Source organism: Oncorhynchus clarkii, chromosome 10 (genome assembly GCF_045791955.1).
Source record: "Oncorhynchus clarkii lewisi isolate Uvic-CL-2024 chromosome 10, UVic_Ocla_1.0, whole genome shotgun sequence".
Lineage (NCBI taxonomy): Eukaryota > Metazoa > Chordata > Actinopteri > Salmoniformes > Salmonidae > Oncorhynchus > Oncorhynchus clarkii.
The window spans coordinates 76996996-77019319 of record NC_092156.1 but is presented as its reverse complement, the minus strand read 5'-3'; the positions used below and the strand labels follow the sequence as shown (position 1 = coordinate 77019319).

Genomic DNA, 22324 nt, shown 5'->3' with positions numbered 1-22324 from the left:
ATGACAAAATCATTATGACCCCCCGCCCCTCTGACCTCACAGAGACATATTTATACATGTTGAGCATGACAAAATCATTATGACCCCCCGCCCCTCTGACCCCCGCTCCTCTGACCTCCCGCCCCTCTGACCCCCCGCCCCTCTAACCCCCGCCGCTCTGACCTCACAGAGACATATTTATACATGTTGAGCATGACAAAATCATTATGACCCCCCGCCCCTCTGACCTCACAGAGACATATTTATACATGTTGAGCATGACAAAATCATTATGACCCCCCGCCCCTCTGACCTCACAGAGACATATTTATACATGTTGAGCATGACAAATCATTATGACCCCCGACCCTCTGACCTCACAGAGACATATTTATACATGTTGAGCATGACAAATCATTATGACCCCCCGCCCCTCTGACCTCACAGAGACATATTTATACATGTTGAGCATGACAAATCATTATGACCCCCGACCCTCTGACCCCCGACCCTCGCCTCTCTGACCTCACAGAGACATATTTATACACGTTGAGCATGACAAATCATTATGACCCCCGCCCCTCTGACCCCTGCCCCTCTGACCCCCTGACCTCACAGAGACATATTTATACATGTTGAGCATGACAAATCATTATGACCCCCGCCCCTCTGACCCCCCGCCCCTCTGACCTCACAGAGACATATTTATACATGTTGAGCATGACAAATCATACACACTATGTGTCTGTCTACTGCAAATCATTATGACCCCCGCCCCTTTGACCCCCGACCCTCGCCTCTCTGACCCCCGACCCTCTGACCTTGTGTTAGGTTGCGTTTCAGCCTAAATCATGAATATATGTCGGCTCATTTGCAAATGAGAACTTGTTCTCAACTTTATTTAACCAGCTAGGCTAGGTGTCAACTAGCCTACCTGGTTAAATAAAGGTGATATAAAAATGTTAAACATTTCATTTGGAAACGACCGTTAAATGGCCCATTCTAAAAACACAGGGCCAGTAATACCTCCACAGTCAGAGGGGCAGTCATCATTATTACCCGACTCAATGACCATTAAATGGCACAGAGGGGCAGTCATCATTATTACCAGTCAGAGGGGCAGTCATCATTATTACCAGCCAGAGGTTCAGTCATCATTATTACCAGTCAGAGGGGCAGTCATCATTATTACCAGTCAGAGGTTCAGTCATCATTATTACCAGCCAGAGGGGCAGTCATCATTATTACCAGCCAGAGGTTCAGTCATCATTATTACCAGTCAGAGGGGCAGTCATCATTATTACCAGTCAGAGGTTCAGTCATCATTATTACCAGCCAGAGGTTCAGTCATCATTATTACCAGTCAGAGGTTCAGTCATCATTATTACCAGTCAGAGGGGCAGTCATCATTATTACCAGTTAGAGGTTCAGTCATCATTATTACCAGTCAGAGGGGCAGTCATCATTATTACCAGCCAGAGGTCCAGTCATCATTATTACCAGTTAGAGGTTCAGTCATCATTATTACCAGCCAGAGGTCCAGTCATCATTATTACCAGTCAGAGGTTCAGTCATCATTATTACCAGCCAGAGGTCCAGTCATCATTATTACCAGTCAGAGGTCCAGTCATCATTATTACCAGCCAGAGGTTCAGTCATCATTATTACCAGTCAGAGGGGCAGTCATCATTATTACCAGTCAGAGGTTCAGTCATCATTATTACCAGTCAGAGGTTCAGTCATCATTATTACCAGCCAGAGGTTCAGTCATCATTATTACCAGCCAGAGGTCCAGTCATCATTATTACCAGTCAGAGGTTCAGTCATCATTATTACCAGCCAGAGGGGCAGTCATCATTATTACCAGCCAGAGGGGCAGTCATCATTATTACCAGTCAGAGGTTCAGTCATCATTATTACCAGTCAGAGGTCCAGGCATCATTATTACCATTCAGAGGTTCAGTCATCATTATTACCAGTCAGAGGTCCAGGCATCATTATTACCAGTCAGAGGTTCAGTCATCATTATTACCAGTCAGAGGTCCAGGCATCATTATTACCAGCCAGAGGGGCAGTCATCATTATTACCAGTCAGAGGGGCAGTCATCATTATTACCAGTCAGAGGGGCAGTCATCATTATTACCAGTCAGAGGTTCAGTCATCATTATTACCAGTCAGAGGTTCAGTCATCATTATTACCAGTCAGAGGTCCAGTCATCATTATTACCAGCCAGAGGTTCAGTCATCATTATTACCAGTCAGAGGTCCAGTCATCATTATTACCAGCCAGAGGGGCAGTCATCATTATTACCAGCCAGAGGTTCAGTCATCATTATTACCAGCCAGAGGTCCAGTCATCATTATTACCAGCCAGAGGTTCAGTCATCATTATTACCAGTCAGAGGTCCAGTCATCATTATTACCAGTCAGAGGTTCAGTCATCATTATTACCAGCCAGAGGTTCAGTCATCATTATTACCAGTCAGAGGTTCAGTCATCATTATTACCAGTTAGAGGTTCAGTCATCATTATTACCAGTCAGAGGTCCAGTCATCATTATTACCAGTCAGAGGTTCAGTCATCATTATAATAATGATTACCAGTCATTATTACCAGTCAGAGGTCCAGTCATCATTACCAGTCATTATTACCAGTCAGAGGTTCAGTCATCATTACCAGTCATTATTACCAGTCAGAGGTTCAGTCATCATTATTACCAGTCAGAGGGGCAGTCATAATTATTACCAGCCAGAGGGGCAGTCATCATTATTACCAGTCAGAGGGACAGTCATCATTATTACCAGTCAGAGGGACAGTCATCATTATTACCAGTCAGAGGTTCAGTCATCATTATTACCAGTCAGAGGTTCAGTCATCATCATTATTACCAGTCAGAGGGGCAGTCATCATTATTACCAGTCAGAGGTTCAGTCATCATTATTACCAGCCAGAGGTTCAGTCATCATTATTACCAGCCAGAGGTCCAGTCATCATTATTACCAGTCAGAGGTCCAGTCATCATTATTACCAGTCAGAGGTTCAGTCATCATTATTACCAGCCAGAGGTTCAGTCATCATTATTACCAGTCAGAGGTTCAGTCATCATTATTACCAGTTAGAGGTTCAGTCATCATTATTACCAGTCAGAGGTCCAGTCATCATTATTACCAGTCAGAGGTCCAGGCATCATTATTACCAGTCAGAGGTCCAGTCATCATTATTACCAGTCAGAGGTTCAGTCATCATTATTACCAGCCAGAGGTCCAGTCATCATTATTACCAGTCAGAGGTCCAGTCATCATTATTACCAGTCAGAGGGGCAGTCATCATTATTACCAGTCAGAGGTCCAGGCATCATTATTACCAGTCAGAGGTTCAGTCATCATTATTACCAGCCAGAGGGGCAGTCATCATTGTTACCAGTCAGAGGTCCAGTCATCATTATTACCAGTCAGAGGTTCAGTCATCATTATTACCAGTCAGAGGTTCAGTCATCATTATTACCAGCCAGTCAGAGGTTCAGTCATCATTATTACCAGCCAGAGGGGCAGTCATCACTATTACCAGTCAGAGGTTCAGTCATCATTATTACCAGTCAGAGGTTCAGTCATCATTATTACCAGTCAGAGGTCCAGGCATCATTATTACCAGTCAGAGGTCCAGGCATCATTATTACCAGTCAGAGGTCCAGGCATCATTATTACCAGTCAGAGGTCCAGGCATCATTATTACCAGTCAGAGGTTCAGTCATCATTATTACCAGTCAGAGGTCCAGGCATCATTATTACCAGTCAGAGGTTCAGTCATCATTATTACCAGTCAGAGGTCCAGTCATCATTATTACCAGTCAGAGGTCCAGTCATCATTATTACCAGTCAGAGGTCCAGTCATCATTATTACCAGTCAGAGGTCCAGTCATCATTATTACCAGCCAGAGGGGCAGTCATCATTATTACCAGTCAGAGGTTCAGTCATCATTATTACCAGTCAGAGGTTCAGTCATCATTATTACCAGTCAGAGGTCCAGTCATCATTATTACCAGTCAGAGGTTCAGTCATCATTATTACCAGCCAGAGGTTCAGTCATCATTATTACCAGTCAGAGGGACAGTCATCATTATTACCAGTCAGAGGTTCAGTCATCATTATTACCAGTCAGAGGTTCAGTCATCATTATTACCAGTCAGAGGGACAGTCATCATTATTACCAGTCAGAGGTTCAGTCATCATTATTACCTGACTCAATGACCATTTTTTACCTTTATTTAACCAGGCAAGTCAGTTAAGAACAAATTCAGCTCGGGGGTTTGAACTCGCAACCTTCCGGTTACTAGTCCAACGCTCTAACCACTAGGCTACCCTGCCGCCCCATTAAATGTCCCACAGAGGGACAGTCATCATTATTACCTGACTCAATGACCATTAAATGGCCCAGAGGTCCAGTCATCATTATTACCTGACTCAATGACCATTAAATGTCCCACAGAGGGACAGTCATCATTATTACCAGTCAGAGGTCCAGTCATCATTATTACCTGACTCAATGACCACTAAATGGCCCACAGAGGTCCAGTCATCATTATTACCAGTCAGAGGTTCAGTCATCATTATTACCTGTCAGACGTCCAGTCATCATTATTACCAGTCAGAGGTCCAGTCATCATTATTACCAGTCAGAGGTCCAGTCATCATTATTACCAGCATGAGGGACAGTCATCATTATTACCAGTCAGAGGTCCAGTCATCATTATTACCAGTCAGAGGTCCAGTCATCATTATTACCTGACTCAATGACCACTAAATGGCCCACAGAGGTCCAGTCATCATTATTACCAGTCAGAGGTTCAGTCATCATTATTACCTGTCAGACGTCCAGTCATCATTATTACCAGTCAGAGGTTCAGTCATCATTATTACCAGTCAGAGGTTCAGTCATCATTATTACCAGCCAGAGGTTCAGTCATCATTATTACCAGTCAGAGGTTCAGTCATCATTATTACCAGTCAGAGGTCCAGGCATCATTATTACCAGTCAGAGGTCCAGGCATCATTATTACCAGTCAGAGGTCCAGGCATCATTATTACCAGTCAGAGGTCCAGTCATCATTATTACCAGTCAGAGGTCCAGTCATCATTATTACCAGTCAGAGGTCCAGGCATCATTATTACCAGTCAGAGGTTCAGTCATCATTATTACCAGTCAGAGGTCCAGGCATCATTATTACCAGTCAGAGGTTCAGTCATCATTATTACCAGTCAGAGGTCCAGTCATCATTATTACCAGCCAGAGGTTCAGTCATCATTATTACCAGTCAGAGGTCCAGTCATCATTATTACCAGTCAGAGGTCCAGTCATCATTATTACCAGTCAGAGGTCCAGTCATCATTATTACCAGCCAGAGGGGCAGTCATCATTATTACCAGTCAGAGGTTCAGTCATCATTATTACCAGTCAGAGGTTCAGTCATCATTATTACCAGTCAGAGGTCCAGTCATCATTATTACCAGTCAGAGGTTCAGTCATCATTATTACCAGCCAGAGGTTCAGTCATCATTATTACCAGTCAGAGGGACAGTCATCATTATTACCAGTCAGAGGTTCAGTCATCATTATTACCAGTCAGAGGTTCAGTCATCATTATTACCAGTCAGAGGTTCAGTCATCATTATTACCAGTCAGAGGTTCAGTCATCATTATTACCAGTCAGAGGGACAGTCATCATTATTACCAGTCAGAGGTTCAGTCATCATTATTACCTGACTCAATGACCATTTTTTACCTTTATTTAACCAGGCAAGTCAGTTAAGAACAAATTCAGCTCGGGGGTTTGAACTCGCAACCTTCCGGTTACTAGTCCAACGCTCTAACCACTAGGCTACCCTGCCGCCCCATTAAATGTCCCACAGAGGGACAGTCATCATTATTACCTGACTCAATGACCATTAAATGGCCCAGAGGTCCAGTCATCATTATTACCTGACTCAATGACCATTAAATGTCCCACAGAGGGACAGTCATCATTATTACCAGTCAGAGGTCCAGTCATCATTATTACCTGACTCAATGACCACTAAATGGCCCACAGAGGTCCAGTCATCATTATTACCAGTCAGAGGTTCAGTCATCATTATTACCTGTCAGACGTCCAGTCATCATTATTACCAGTCAGAGGTCCAGTCATCATTATTACCAGTCAGAGGTCCAGTCATCATTATTACCAGCATGAGGGACAGTCATCATTATTACCAGTCAGAGGTCCAGTCATCATTATTACCAGTCAGAGGTCCAGTCATCATTATTACCTGACTCAATGACCACTAAATGGCCCACAGAGGTCCAGTCATCATTATTACCAGTCAGAGGTTCAGTCATCATTATTACCTGTCAGACGTCCAGTCATCATTATTACCAGTCAGAGGTTCAGTCATCATTATTACCAGTCAGAGGTTCAGTCATCATTATTACCAGCCAGAGGTTCAGTCATCATTATTACCAGTCAGAGGTTCAGTCATCATTATTACCTGACTCAATGACCACTAAATGGCCCAGAGGTCCAGTCATCATTATTACCAGCCAGAGGTTCAGTCATCATTATTACCAGTCAGAGGTTCAGTCATCATTATTACCAGTCAGAGGTCCAGTCATCATTATTACCTGACTCAATGACAGCACGCCTCTTTCTCTCATTGTCCTTCTTCTTCTTCTTCTCCACCTTGGGGCTGGTGATCTGGAACACATCATCCTCATCATCATCCTCCTCACCACCATCATTATCATCATCATCATCATCATCAGCTTCCTCACCACCATCATTATCCTAATCATCATCCTCATCATCATCAGCTTCCTCACCACCATCATTATCCTCATCATCATCATCCTCCTCACCACCATCATTATTATCCTCATCATCATCCTCCTCACCACCATCATTATTATCATCATTATCCTCATCATCATCATCCTCCTCACCACCATCATTATCATCATCACCACCATCATCATCATCCTCACCACCATCACCACCATCCACATCATCACCACCATCACCATCATCCTCATCATCACCATCATCCTCATCATCACCACCATCCTCATCATCATCATCATCATCATCCTCATCCTGTTCACCACCATGGTCATTATAATCATAGTCATTGAAGTCGTGAGCGTAGCAGTGTGGTTGGGGTTAAGAAAGTGTAGAAATAGGTGGGATTTAGCACTTTGTGGCTATAGAAGCTAGCGCCGACCAGTTCACTGACTAGAGACTCTGGTTTATAATAATAAATACCTTGGTGGTCGACCAGTTCACTGACTAGAGACTCTGGTTTATAATAAATACCTTGGTGGTCGACCAGTTCACTGACTAGAGACTCTGGTTTATATTAATACCTTGGTGGTCGACCAGTTCACTGACTAGAGACTCTGGTTTATATTAATACCTTGGTGGTCGACCAGTTCACTGACTAGAGACTCTGGTTTATATTAATACCTTGGTGGTCGACCAGTTCTCTGACTAGAGACTCTGGTTTATATTAATACCTTGGTGGTCGACCAGTTCACTGACTAGAGACTCTGGTTTATATTAATAAATACCTTGGTGGTCGACCAGTTCACTGACTAGAGACTCTGGTTTATATTAATACCTTGGTGGTCGACCAGTTCACTGACTAGAGACTCTGGTTTATATTAATACCTTGGTGGTCGACCAGTTCACTGACTAGAGACTCTGGTTTATATTAATACCTTGGTGGTCGACCAGTTCACTGACTAGAGACTCTGGTTTATATTAATACCTTGGTGGTCGACCAGTTCACTGACTAGAGACTCTGGTTTATAATAAATACCTTGGTGGTCGACCAGTTCACTGACTAGAGACTCTGGTTTATATTAATACCTTGGTGGTCGACCAGTTCACTGACTAGAGACTCTGGTTTATATTAATACCTTGGTGGTCGACCAGTTCACTGACTAGAGACTCTGGTTTATATTAATACCTTGGTGGTCGACCAGTTCACTGACTAGAGACTCTGGTTTATATTAATACCTTGGTGGTAGACCAGTTCACTGACTAGAGACTCTGGTTTATATTAATACCTTGGTGGTCGACCAGTTCACTGACTAGAGACTCTGGTTTATATTAATACCTTGGTGGTCGACCAGTTCACTGACTAGAGACTCTGGTTTATAATAAATACCTTGGTGGCAGGTTTCTTCTTCTTCACTTCTTCGTCTGTTGAGACAGATTGCTTCTTCTTCTTCGTGGACTCCTTCTCTGTGTTGAGGGTTCCATCCTGAGATGGTTTCTGTGCTGCGGGTTTGCTTGATACAAAGAACCGCCTGATGTCCTTAGAATGGAAGGGGTGGGGGGGGTAAATGAGTCCACTGAGCCTAATTGACACCCTATTCCCTATATAATGCACTACAGGGCTCTGGTTAAAAGTAAATAGTGCACTGTATAGGAATACGGTGTAATTTGGGATCTATCCTAGACGTTAAATGACAGTTGATTTGAAGACATGCATTGCTACGTCACACATGAGCGAAATGTTGCGTGGACAGATAGATACAGTATCTAGTTCTGGTACAATCACATACTTTATATTTAAACTTTACTTAACTAGGCAAATCAGTTAATTAACGGCCTACCCCGGACTACGGTGGGCAAAAACTGCGCGACCCTATGGGACTCCCAATCACGGCCGGATGTGATGCGGCCTGGATTCGAACCAGGGACTGCAGTTGCCTAAGAGAGCTGCGCCATTTCGGGAGCCCAATTTAGCTGCATGAGTTGCTGTAGTTCTACTACCATCGCATATTTTATCTTTGTGATCTGCCCATGTAAAAATGCCACTTGGTGCCATAATTTTGTTGTCAGTATTGACAAGACGACTGTCGCTTTGCTGTTTGCCATGTAAACAACTGACTTGCAAAGATAGTCAGCTTCATGCATTGTTTTCATTAGCATGATAGCTAGTGAGTTAGCTAGAAATCCTACTGAAACAACCAAATAGGGCAACTACGGGTTGGGATCTAGTTGGCTTAACTAGTTTACTCGGTACATTCGTGCGTCCTCTAAAACACTAACATGCGTCCTAACGTTAGCTGACATGCGTTTCTATGCAATACTGAATCACTTATCACTTGTGTTGTTGCTGTTGTCAGGGAATGAGTTGTTGATTTGGACCTACGATGCATAGACGCCGTGACTTACCATAATCCACGACAAAATAAAATAGTTTTTCTTATTGATCGTGACGAGACTAGTTTACACTAGCAGCTCCTTTAAAAAAATAACAAATCCTCCTTGGCGCGAAGTGTGATCAGAGCGGAAGAGGAAGTGGAAGAGGGAGGCCCATGTCGGGGGAAAACGTGTCTCCCTCCAGCAGGTGGCGTTTTAGTCGTTGTTTCACTCATCAGGCATCAAGTCGTTTTTAATGTGTGGACGTCAATAAGAGTGTCGAATTTAATCAACAACAACAGACAAAATGGTTGATTTGTTACGTGACGTTTCTTTTTTTAATTATATAATGTAAGTTTAAGTTGTTACGAATGTACCGGTATAAGTAGGACACGTCACATCCCGGCAACTTTGAGAATAAACACTTTATATATCGGAGATGTTTATTTAATTTATTTCTCCTTTATGTAACCATGTAGGCCAGTTGAGAACAAGTTCTCATTTATAACTGCGACCCTGACCAAGATAAAGCACAGCAGTGCGACACATCTACCGGAGATGTTTATGCATATCTCTAGCAGGAGGCTACTAGTAGCATAGGATCTCTCCACATGTTCATCCTGAGACACTCTGATAGTATGTTTTATATTGATCCAGGTGATATGGGACCCTGATTTAACGTTCATTGTTCATGTGTTTATCTTTCATGGAATATTCTTTATCCATAAAATGAAGAGAACAAACTCTTTGCTTCACATTCTCTCTTAAATAATTTAAATATTATTTAGAAATGATCAGTAAATGTAAAAACAAAAAAGCAATACGCACCGTAAAAGTATTTAACAAATTGAAAATGAATATTGATATGTAATACCTCTGTCTGTTAGGTTTATGTACTCTTGTTTCTATATTTGTGTTTTTTTGCAATTGTTGTGTTAATAATAATTAATAAATATATATTTAAATCGTATCTCTCCACATTGAAAACAGGCGGTTTCGTGTATTCATTACGCCGATTCTGTTGCATAAAGTTGATTAAACGGAAGCAAACGGAACGAAACGGGGAGGAACCCACCCTGCATTTGTCCAATAGAAAACTCTCGTTCTGATCGGTTTGCTTCCGTTTGGTTGTTTAAAGGGAAAACGGTGCAAATCAAATATGATCGGTCACATACACACATATTTATCAGATGTTATTGCGGGTGTAGTGGAATGCTTGGTTCTTAAAGTGTTTTCGTAATGAATACGACCCGGAAGCTACGCCTCAATGTGTTTCATTGATGAGGACACAGCCAGCACAGTTTATAAAGACGAGAATTCGTATTCTAGCTCAGGTAAACTGCTCCAAAACTTTATTTAATTGATATGGCCTTTTTACAACGTTTACACGCGTGTCTACACACCCCTTTTGACGCAGGTACAAAGCTGTGTGTTAAGATAATTTTTTCTTCAAAATATTTTTCGATTTTGTATTTTATGTAATAACGAGGGAAGTCTGTTACCTTTGTAAATGTTGTGTGTGCGAATGTGAACGGTCCCAACGACACAGACGCCGACAACTAGACAGACGTCCAGTTTAAAGACCTGCCACCACTCTCACCTCTTTCCCACGACCAGGAAAGGACCGTGACGAACAGAGATATCCTATTACCCAGAAACACACACACGTACCTACCAGTCCCTGTTCTGAGGTGACACTGATGGGATCCTCCATGACGTACCTACCAGTCCCTGTTCTGAGGTAACACTGATGGGATCCTCCATGACGTACCTACCAGTCCCTGTTCTGAGGTAACATGACGTACCTACCAGTCCCTGTTAAGGTAACACTGATGGGATCCTACATGACGTACCTACCAGTCCCTGTTCTGAGGTGACACTGATGGGATCCTCCATGACGTACCTACCAGTCCCTGTTCTGAGGTAACATGACGTACCTACCAGTCCCTGTTAAGGTGACACTGATGGGATCCTCCATGACGTACCTACCAGTCCCTGTTCTGAGGTGACACTGATGGGATCCTCCATGACGTACCTACCAGTCCCTGTTCTGAGGTAACATGACCTACCTACCAGTCCCTGTTCTGAGGTGACACTGAGACTTGAACACTGATGGGATCCTCCATGACGTACCTACCAGTCCCTGTTCTGAGGTCACACTGAGACTTGAACACTGAGACTTGACGTACCTTGTATTGTTTTCACAGGATTCTTCTTACTTTTTAATTGTCTGTTTTCAAACACTTTGCAGATCTTTCTGACAGACACACGACTAATATCCAAACGCTCTATAACATTGCAGCCCTCTGAACAGGAACTAAGCTTCAGACTTAGTTCCTGTAATAATATCCTGAGCTTTTCTCACATCTCCTAGATAAAGAGGGCAACCTTATAGTAAAAAATATATAAAACGTCTGTTGTGTTATTCAATGTATTTCTATGGGCTACGGTAGTAAAGGCCAATGTCTCAAATGAAGGGGTTCCCAAAACAAGACATTTGAGTAGTTAAATGATCCTTGGTATGACTTTCTTAAAACAATTACACCTTATTTTAGAACACCCCCCCCCCCCCCAAAAAAAAAAAAAGTCTTAAAAGACTACATATTAATTTATATCAGGACAGTTATTTTATTTGACCAGTTAAGAACAAATTCTAGGGTCGTTATCCACGTAGAAGTGGAAACCGATAACTAACTTGATCGTTGTTATAGACAGGGGTGCAGTTGTCGCTAAGACTCTGATCTGGGGTCAGTTATTCATCTTTCACACTAACGGTTAAGATGAGGGGAAGCTGATCCTAGACGTGTACCTCAGGGAAACTCCCCCCCCCCCCCAGAGCGCTCGATTGGTCTGATATTACCTGTTAGAATGCACTATAACATGTCAGCCAATAGGAACCAGAGACGGGATTTGTGGGTGTAACAATAGAATTCTAAATTCAGTATTTCCTGCTGCATTCACACCCAAGTGGGATGTTGGAATTTACCAGTTTGTGAAGGCATAAATAACAGCTGGATGCCTTCACCTGACTTGAACTCATGAGAAACTCCGGATTGGCTAATGGTTAACGAACCGTGTCGCAATCCATCTGCTTTGTAAACAGACTGTTAAAAATAAAATCAAATGTTTTTCCATGTTTTTTTGTTGCATATTATCTGCCCTAAAAAGCAGGTGAGGTCAGAGGTCACCATGTGGGAGAAGCGAGCGCTCAGGATGATAGCTTCCCCCACTAGTAGATTACCAATTGGGAGGGCCCTTCAAGTGGATTTATCCCAGTCTATGGTAAATTCCCACTAGTAGATTACCAGTTGGGAGGGCCCTTCTAGTGGATTTATCCCAGTCTATGGTAAATTCCCACTAGTAGATTACCAGTTGGGAGGGCCCTTCTAGTGGATTTATCCCAGTCTATGGTAAATTCCCACTAGTAGATTACCAATTGGGAGGGCCCTTCTAGTGGATTTATCCCAGTCTATGGTAAATTCCCACTAGTAGATTACCAGTTGGGAGGGCCCTTCTAGTAGATTTATCCCAGTCTATGGTAAATTCCCACTAGTAGATTACCAGTTGGGAGGGCCCTTCTAGTAGATTTCTCCCAGTCTATGGTAAATTCCCACTAGTAGATTACCAGTTGGGAGGGCCCTTCTAGTAGATTTATCCCAGTCTATGGTAAATTCCCACTAGTAGATTACCAGTTGGGAGGGCCCTTCTAGTAGATTTATCCCAGTCGTATGTGGTAAATTCCCACATGGTTATGAACTAAGCATAAGTAATTTAACGTGATCTGTGGGTGCGACGCCCAAAATGGGTTGACTAACAGGAAGAAGAGGAATGACCAGCTTGGTTTGAACTACATGAACCAGCCAATAGGAACCACAAACACAGGATGTGGGGTGTCGTTGAAAAAAAGGGGAGGGATTTTATTGGTCAATAGTGAGTTCCAGAGATGCATCTGATTGGGTTATTCGTCCGCCTGTTCCGCCACAACGGTCTCTTCTCACTGACGTAGATCCAGGAACTTCCTGATGTCCTTCTTGACCGTGGTGACTTGTTGGATCAGAGTGGCTGGAGGAGAGAGAGAGAGAGAACAAGAGGAGCGAGAGAGAGAGAACAAGAGGAGAGGGAGAGAGAACAAGAGGAGAGGGAGAGAGAACAAGAGGAGCGAGAACAAGAGGAGAGAGAGAGAGAGAACAAGAGGAGAGAGAGAGAGAGAACAAGAGGAGCGAGAACAAGAGGAGAGAGAGAGAGAGAACAAGAGGGAGAGAGAGAACAAGAGGGAGAGAGAGAACAAGAGGGAGAGAGAGAACAAGAGGGAGAGAGAGAACAAGAGGGAGAGAGAGAACAAGAGGGAGAGAGAGAACAAGAGGAGCGAGAGAGAGAGAACAAGAGGAGCGAGAGAGAGAGAACAAGAGGAGCGGGAGAGAGAGAACAAGAGGAGCGAGAACAAGAGGAGCGAGAACAAGAGGAGCGAGAACAAGAGGAGCGAGAGAGAGAGAACAAGAGGAGCGGGAGAGAGAGAACAAGAGGAGCGGGAGAGAGAGAACAAGAGGAGCGGGAGAGAGAGAACAAGAGGAGCGGGAGAGAGAGAACAAGAGGAGCGGGAGAGAGAGAACAAGAGGAGCGGGAGAGAGAGAACCAGAGGAGCGGGAGAGAGAGAACCAGAGGAGCGGGAGAGAGAACAAGAGGAGAGGGAGAGAGAGAACCAGAGGAGCGGGAGAGAGAGAACAAGAGGAGCGGCAGAGAGAGAACAAGAGGAGAGGGAGAGAGAACCAGAGGAGCGGGAGAGAGAGAACAAGAGGAGCGGCAGAGAGAGAACAAGAGAGAGCAAGAGGAGGGAGAGAGAGAACAAGAGGAGAGAGAACAAGAGGAGAGAGAACAAGAGGAGAGAGAACAAGAGGAGAGAGAGAACAAGAGGAGCGAGAGAGAGAGAACAAGAGGAGCGAGAGAGAGAGAACAAGAGGAGCGGGAGAGAGAGAACAAGAGGAGGGAGAGAGAGAACAAGAGGAGCGAGAGAGAGAACAAGAGGAGAGAGAACAAGAGGAGAGAGAACAAGAGGAGAGAGAACAAGAGGAGAGAGAACAAGAGGAGAGGGAGAGAGAGAACAAGAGGAGCGAGAGAGAGAGAACAAGAGGAGCGAGAGAGAGAGAACAAGAGGAGCGAGAGAGAGAGAACAAGAGGAGCGAGAGAGAGAGAACAAGAGGAGCGGCAGAGAGAGAACCAGAGGAGCGGGAGAGAGAGAACAAGAGGAGCGGGAGAGAGAGAACAAGAGGAGAGGGAGAGAGAGAACCAGAGGAGCGGGAGAGAGAGAACCAGAGGAGCGGGAGAGAGAGAACAAGAGGAGCGGCAGAGAGAGAACCAGAGGAGCGGCAGAGAGAACCAGAGGAGCGGGAGAGAGAGAACAAGAGGAGCGGCAGAGAGAGAACAAGAGGAGAGGGAGAGCAAGACGAGGGAGAGAGAGAACAAGAGGAGAGAGAACAAGAGGAGAGAGAACAAGAGGAGAGGGAGAGAGAGAACAAGAGGAGCGAGAGAGAGAGAACAAGAGGAGCGAGAGAGAGAGAACAAGAGGAGCGGGAGAGAGAGAACAAGAGGAGCGGGAGAGAGAGAACAAGAGGAGCGGCAGAGAGAGAACCAGAGGAGCGGGAGAGAGAGAACAAGAGGAGAGGGAGAGAACCAGAGGAGCGGGAGAGAGAGAACAAGAGGAGCGGCAGAGAGAGAACCAGAGGAGAGGGAGAGAGAACCAGAGGAGCGGGAGAGAGAGAACAAGAGGAGAGAGAACAAGAGGAGAGAGAACAAGAGGAGCGGGAGAGAGAGAACAAGAGGAGCGAGAGAGAGAGAACAAGAGGAGCGAGAGAGAGAGAACAAGAGGAGCGGGAGAGAGAGAACAAGAGGAGCGGGAGAGAGAGAACAAGAGGAGCGGGAGAGAGAGAACAAGAGGAGCGGGAGAGAGAGAACAAGAGGAGCGGGAGAGAGAGAACAAGAGGAGCGGGAGAGAGAGAACAAGAGGAGCGGGAGAGAGAGAACAAGAGGAGCGGGAGAGAGAGAACAAGAGGAGCGGGAGAGAGAGAACAAGAGGAGCGGGAGAGAGAGAACAAGAGGAGCGGGAGAGAGAGAACAAGAGGAGCGGGAGAGAGAGAACAAGAGGAGCGGGAGAGAGAGAACAAGAGGAGCGGGAGAGAGAGAACAAGAGGAGCGGGAGAGAGAGAACAAGAGGAGCGGGAGAGAGAGAACAAGAGGAGCGGGAGAGAGAGAACAAGAGGAGAGGGAGAGAGAGAACGAGAGGAGAGAGAGAGAGAGAACGAGAGAGAGAGAACGAGAGAGAGAGAGAACGAGAGAGAGAGAACGAGAGAGAGAGAACAAGAGAGAGAGAACAAGAGAGAGAGAACAAGAGGAGAGAGAGGGAGAACAAGAGGAGAGGGAGAACAAGAGGAGAGAGAGAACAAGAGGAGAGAGAGAACAAGAGGAGAGAGAGAACAAGAGGAGCGGGAGAGAGAGAACAAGAGGAGCGGGAGAGAGAGAACAAGAGGAGAGGGAGAGAGAGAACAAGAGGAGAGAGAGAGAGAGAACGAGAGAGAGAGAACGAGAGAGAGAGAACAAGAGAGAGAGAACAAGAGAGAGAGAACAAGAGGAGAGAGAGGGAGAACAAGAGGAGAGGGAGAACAAGAGGAGAGAGAGAACAAGAGGAGAGAGAGAACAAGAGGAGAGAGAGAACAAGAGGAGAGAGAGAACAAGAGGAGAGAGAGAACAAGAGGAGAGATAGAACAAGAGGAGAGATAGAACAAGAGGAGCGAGAGAACAAGAGGAGCGGGAGAGAGAGAACAAGAGGAGCGGGAGAGAGAGAACAAGAGGAGAGGGAGAGAGAGAACAAGAGGAGAGAGAGAGAGAGAGAACAAGAGGAGAGGGAGAGAGAGAACGAGAGGAGAGGGAGAGAGAGAACAAGAGGAGAGGGAGAGAGAGAACAAGAGGAGAGGGAGAGAGAGAACAAGAGGAGAGGGAGAGAGAGAACAAGAGGAGCGAGAGAACAAGAGGAGCGAGAGAACAAGAGGAGCGAGAGAACAAGAGGAGAGAGAGAACAAGAGGAGAGAGAGAACAAGAGGAGAGAGAGAACAAGAGGAGAGAGAGAACAAGAGGAGAGAGAGCGAGAGAACAACTGTTAAGAGTAAAAAAACAAAATGGGGCACGAGGTTCAGTTCAAACTTCAGGTCTCTAATACGGCCCATAACGCAGGTTACAGGCGTATCATTTCTCTAACGTTGGTTAAAGCCTTGCGTGTCAGAAAGATTACAGCATAAAAAAAGGGGGTTTTCAAAGTGCAGCATTACAACATGCATTGACTGACACGGTGTGGACATCAGACAGACAGACTCTGGGTAATTCTAACCTCTAATCCTCTTTCTGGACCACCGTTCCCTTCTCAGACACGTAGATTCCGTCCAGGAACTTCCTGATATCCTTGTTTTTGACCGTGGTGGCTTGCTGGATGAGAGCGGCTGGAAGGGAGGAGAGAGAGGCTGGGGTGGTGAGCAGGGTACGACAGCTTGGAGGGTCACAAGAGGTCAATATACACGCAACTAGTTAGAGCTAGGAGAGGGGAGGATGGGAGAGAGGGGACAGACAGCATCACTACCACTCAGAATTGAGAGAGAGAGACAATCCGGTTATAGAAGGAGAAAAGGCTATACACCTAAGAATCTAGAATCCCAGACACAACATTCTAGAATCCCAGACACAACATTCTAGAATCCCAGACACAACATTCTAGAATCCCAGACACAACATTCTAGAACCCCAGTCACAACATTCTAGAATCCCACAGTGATGCTGTAAGAGGTAAATAGAGGGAGAAGAGGCATCATTACAGATGTATTCGTAGAATAAACACTAAGAACATCAGACAGGGAGAGAGAACAGAGGGGGTATCTGGGTAATAATACACAGGGTATGAAGGAAACACCAGGACATCAGACTGGGAGAGAGAACAGAGGGGGTATCTGGGTAATAATACACAGGGTCTGAAGGAAACACCAGGACATCAGACTGGGAGAGAGAACAGAGGGGGTATCTGGGTAATAATACACAGGGTCTGAAGGAAACACTAGGACATCAGACTGGGAGAGAGAACAGAGGGGGTATCTGGGTAATAATACACAGGGTCTGAAGGAAACACTAGGACATCAGACTGGGAGAGAGAACAGAGGGGGTATCTGGGTAATAATACACAGGGTCTGAAGGAAACACTAGGACATCAGACTGGGAGAGAGAACAGAGGGGGTATCTGGGTAATAATACACAGGGTCTGAAGGAAACACCAGGACATCAGACTGGGAGAGAGAACAGAGGGGGTATCTGGGTAATAATACACAGGGTCTGAAGGAAACACCAGGACATCAGACTGGGAGAGAGAACAGAGGGGGTATCTGGGTAATAATACACAGGGTCTGAAGGAAACACCAGGACATCAGACTGGGAGAGAGAACAGAGGGGGTATCTGGGTAATAATACACAGGGTCTGAAGGAAACACCAGGACATCAGACTGGGAGAGAGAACAGAGGGGGTATCTGGGTAATAATACACAGGGTCTGAAGGAAACACCAGGACATCAGACTGGGAGAGAGAACAGAGGGGGTATCTGGGTAATAATACACAGGGTCTGAAGGAAACACCAGGACATCAGACTGGGAGAGAGAACAGAGGGGGTATCTGGGTAATAATACACAGGGTATGAAGGAAACACTAGGACATCAGACCGGGAGAGAGAACAGAGGGGGTATCTGGGTAATAATACACAGGGTCTGAAGGAAACACCAGGACATCAGACTGGGAGAGAGAACAGAGGGGGTATCTGGGTAATAATACACAGGGTATGAAGGAAACACTAGGACATCAGACCGGGAGAGAGAACAGAGGGGGTATCTGGGTAATAATACACAGGGTCTGAAGGAAACACCAGGACATCAGACTGGGAGAGAGAACAGAGGGGGTAGCTGGGTAATTATACACAGGGACAGGTCTGGCGGTGGCTAGTGTCTGGGTCTGTCTGTGAAGGAAACACTACGACTAGGGGGGGGGGGGGGGTGTCGCCTCACCAGAGTTAGACACCAGCTCAATATCGTTTCCCTCCAGAATCAACTCATCCTTCTGGGCTGCAGACACGGCACAGGACACACCTGAGAGAGAGAGACAGGGAGACAGACAGAGAGACAAGACAGAGAGACGAGACAGAGAGGAGACCGTCAGCCAGGCATCTCTGCATTGGAAATGGCCACACATCCTGAAGCTAGAGCTTGTAAATGCTCCAGGCTTCTACAGAGGATTCCTCTACAGGTAGTTAGGTTAGAACCACGAGAACCATCTGAAAAGATGAATCAAAACAGCGTTTCAATCCATTGAGTAGCCCGTTTATTCATAGCGCCTCCAGCTCAAAGTGGTGTGCTGCTCTGAAACCTGCCTACCGTTGTCTATATGCACTAGACTGGCCAATGGGAAGTGCTCGTTAAACACTGGTTTAAAAATAACTGGTGGCCCTGTCCCGTCCGAAGACTCGCCCTGTCATGTCCCCCCCCCCCCGACTCGCCCCCCCACCCCCCCCAGACTCCCCCCCCCCCCCCCCCCAGTCACGTCCCCGTGACTCACCCGGTCCCAGACTCGCCCCCCACCCGTCCCAGACTCTTCCTCCCCCCCAGACTCACCCTGTCTCATGCGGACCCGACGGATGTATTTCTCCCCCAGGAAGTTCCTGATCTCCACCAGAGCTCCACTCTCCTGCATCACAACGTTGATGGGGAAATGGGCGTACACCGAGCGCATCTTATAGCGGAAACCCTGGAGAGAGGAGAGAGAGGGTTAAAAGAACGAAGAGAGGGGTCCTAGAACAGAGAGAGGGGTCCTAGAACAGAGAGAGGGGTCCTAGAACAGAGAGAGGGGTCCTAGAACAGAGAGAGGGGTCCTAGAACAGAGAGAGGGGGTCCTAGAACAGAGAGAGGGGTCCTAGAACGTCTGGAGTCAGTGTCTGGTTCAGCAACAAACAGTCAGGGTATTTATCAGCTGGTCTGGAGTCAGTGTCTGGTACAGCAACAAACAGTCAGGGTATTTATCAGCTGGTCTGGAGTCAGTGTCTGGTACGGCAACAAACAGTCAGGGTATTTATCAGCTGGTCTGGAGTCAGTGTCTGGTACGGCAACAAGCAGTCAGCTGGTCTGGAGTCAGTGTCACTCACCATGGTAACTAACAGTAGGGTCAACACTCACCATGGTGACTCCCTTGATCATGTTCTGGACGTGACTGCAGATGGTCCTGACTGTGGCCAGCTCCTTCCTGTTGCCCCACCATTTATCCACACGCAGCTGGAACACAGAGAGGGGAGAGATGTTTCTGTACAGCACTTTGAGATATCAGCTGATGTACAGAGGAGAGACACACACCTGATGTAAGAAGGGGCTTTATAAATACATTTGATTTACCAGCAGAACTGTCAGTTAGCAACGCTTCACGACACCATTAAATCAGTTAATTCCAGGGAGAGAAAAAGCAACGATCAGGTGGTTTCCTTCTGTGTCTCCACATGATTGGATCAGCCAAAAGTTACCAGGTTGGTAGCTAGCCAATGAGGTAACAGGACGTAACAAAAAATGTAAACAAAATGGTCAACGACAGGGGTTTATGAATGCATGATGGGAAATCACTATAGGAAGATTTAAAACGTTAAAATCAGCAGGTAATGTGTGGCTGGCAGAATCAGGGGTTGTGTAACTTGAAGAGACATGTTGTGTGTTGGCCGTCATGCCTTTCACTCCTGGTGTGTCTGCACCCTAAAAACACACAAAGCTCAGGAAACTGTTGCTTGTCGAAACACCTGTTGTGTTTTTATTTAACCAGGCAAGTCAGTTAAGAATGTTTATTTATTTTCAATGACGGCCTAGGAACAGTGGGTTAACTGCCTGTTCAGGGGCAGAACTACAGATTTGTTCCTTGTCAGCTCGGGGGTTTGAACTTGCAACCTTCCGGTTACTAGTCCAACGCTCTAACCACTAGGCTACCCTGCCGTAAACAACAGGATGGCATTAATACCTCTCACTATATAAGGAACCATGTATTCAGTTCTTTTCCATGCCTAGCGACAGGGCGGCCCAGCGACAGGGCGGCCCAGCGACAGGGCGGCCCAGCGACAGGGCAGCATCTCCTCTGCAGCTGGTTGTTTAAAAGATGTTTATATTAAATACACATTAAAGAGTCTCTTCCTTTAAGTTTCAAACCACATATTAGGTCCCATCTTCTGACCCTTAGGTTTCAAACCACATATTAGGTCCCATCTTCTGACCCTTAGGTTTCCCACCACATATTAGGTCCCATCTTCTGACCCTTAGGTTTCCCACCACATATTAGGTCCCATCTTCTGACCCTTAGGTTTCCCACCACATATTAGGTCCCATCTTCTGACCCGACTTACAAAGCAAGACGTTTATTTTTTTGCTGTAGTTTTGGTGCAACCGTGACGCTAACGGGAATCGCCGGGACACTCACTTGTTTCTCTAGAGGCGCTCTCTGAAACAACGATACAGCCAAGCCTCGTCATTACAACAGTTATCTGGGAGACCCCCCCCCACCCCATAGTCACACAGTACCCCCCCCCCCCCTTTAGAGCCCTGGGCATGATGAGTACCAGTGCATTGAAGTGTAGGATGACGCCCATCGCCAAGTACTTTCTATAGACAAGCCTACCTTTTTGTGCGTCTTCCCCAACAGGCTGAGTTCCAGGTTGATGTGGTTGAACTCCCTGCGGAGAACCCCCCGGGGACCCTTGACGATGACAGTCCGTCCCTTCAGCCTCACCTCGACTGGGGGGGGGGGGGCACGGCAGAGACAACAGGGGTCAGACACACACACACACACTGAACCAGTAACGAGCTAGACAATCTTAACCACACCACTAGAATATATAGCATTAAAACCCAACTATAGTCAGGCTAAAATGCTGGATTGATGAAGACCGGCACCAGCGATGCCTCTTGAGGATGCCAGCCAGAGACAGACTACAGTAACTTAGCGGTCTATTACCAACAGAATGGCATTAATAAGTTAGGGGGGCTGAACCAATAACTCACTAGGCAACATAGGTAAACATTTGACTCTATAGTCTGGTTAAAAAAACTATTCCTTGATTAGTCCATTGATAGATTCCACGGTTATCAACATGTTGGATGGTTCAGTAAATGAACAGCGGATTTGTTGGAGTTAAACTTACCACCGTCGGGGATATCCACAGTCTGGTTACTGAGAATGGTCTTCATTCTGGGGTTAGACAGAGTCAAGTTAGGTGGAGTTGACGATTACAATACATTATATTAACCAACTAACGTTACGGAGCGAACTGGTTACTGAGATCATTCTGGGGTTAGACAGAGAGTCAAGTTAGGTGGAGTTGACGATTACAATACATTATATTAACCAACTAACGTTACGGAGCGAACTGGGCATTTCAGGACGAGTTTTAACTTTAGTTAACTAACGTCAGGCAGGTATCTCGCATCATCATGAGTGTGTGTGTTTACACGGCTGTCATATTTAGGTAACTCGTTGTTAACAATGTCATAACCCGGTACATCCAGTTGACTGTCCAAATGAAACCCTTAACGTTAAACGTTAATTAAAAGACGCAGAAGGAAACTAGTCAACTATAACAGACAGGCATGCAACTAACCAGTCAGATAGCGAGTCATGAACACTGTCCCCCCCTCTCCCTCCTCCCAATGGCAAACAACTTTTATAACCTACACATGTAATTAAAACGGTCTGAAACAATGCGACCATGTACACACAAGACCAACGTTATATGTTACACACATTGAGCATTATTCACGTTGCCCTGGCTACTAAAAAGACGGATAGGCAGGCATAGGGGGGCGACTGCGGCCTAGGATAGAGGGGTGGGTGGCAAAACAAACTATATATAGTTATAGTGACTGGTTTTGGGGGTGGAAATAACAAATGCGAAACGTCAATATACATATAGCAAATTCGTAAAGGTGAAAAATTACGCGTTTTAGATATCGAGGAACACAGATGGAGTTTGATTTTCAGCGATAGAAACGTTATCCACCATTTCTTACCTCGCCGGTAGTAGAGGAAAGGACGAAGGAAAGACGTCAGCACGCAATTGTAGTCTTCGTA

At 45.7% G+C, this 22324-nt stretch overlaps 2 protein-coding genes across 4 annotated transcripts in view; both read right to left on the bottom strand.

The window, feature by feature from the left end:
- LOC139419155 (replication factor C subunit 1-like) overlaps nucleotides 1-9321 on the bottom strand; it is an 86427-nt gene extending 77106 nt beyond the window's left edge. The window contains exons 1-3 of the mRNA XM_071169131.1: nucleotides 9196-9321; nucleotides 8180-8329; nucleotides 6636-6708 (exon numbers count right to left, since the gene is read on the bottom strand). Of these exons, the coding sequence (XP_071025232.1) occupies nucleotides 6636-6708; nucleotides 8180-8329; nucleotides 9196-9198 (226 nt within the window). The 5' untranslated portion in view covers nucleotides 9199-9321. The remainder of the gene's footprint in view (nucleotides 1-6635; nucleotides 6709-8179; nucleotides 8330-9195) is intronic.
- A 3727-nt stretch (nucleotides 9322-13048) lies between these two features.
- On the bottom strand, nucleotides 13049-22322 carry LOC139419153 (large ribosomal subunit protein uL6). 3 transcript variants are annotated; one of them, XM_071169128.1, is made up of 8 exons: nucleotides 22264-22322; nucleotides 21399-21445; nucleotides 20876-20991; nucleotides 19405-19500; nucleotides 18847-18979; nucleotides 18244-18324; nucleotides 16538-16646; nucleotides 13049-13224 (listed from the first exon to the last, which is right to left on the bottom strand). In XM_071169128.1, exons 2-7 carry the CDS (start codon nucleotides 21442-21444, stop codon nucleotides 16540-16542), a joined length of 579 nt encoding a protein of 192 aa, XP_071025229.1. In that variant the 5' UTR covers nucleotide 21445; nucleotides 22264-22322; the 3' UTR covers nucleotides 13049-13224; nucleotides 16538-16539. The 3 variants fall into 3 exon arrangements, with proteins under 3 accessions (XP_071025229.1, XP_071025231.1, XP_071025230.1); XM_071169130.1 differs by having other exon boundaries at nucleotides 22254-22280; XM_071169129.1 differs by having other exon boundaries at nucleotides 22192-22275.
- Between the last annotated feature and the right edge of the window lie 2 nt (nucleotides 22323-22324).

Coding starts and splice junctions, on each gene's coding strand:
- LOC139419153 (XM_071169128.1), bottom strand. CDS start 21,444: ATGAAGACCATTCTCAGTAACCAGACTGTGGATATCCCCGACGGTG. Junction 20,992..21,398: donor TGTGGATATCCCCGACGGTG/GTAAGTTTAACT, acceptor CCCCCCCCCCAG/TCGAGGTGAGGCTGAAGGGA. Junction 16,647..18,243: donor TGAGCTGGTGTCTAACTCTG/GTGAGGCGACAC, acceptor CCTCCCTTCCAG/CCGCTCTCATCCAGCAAGCC.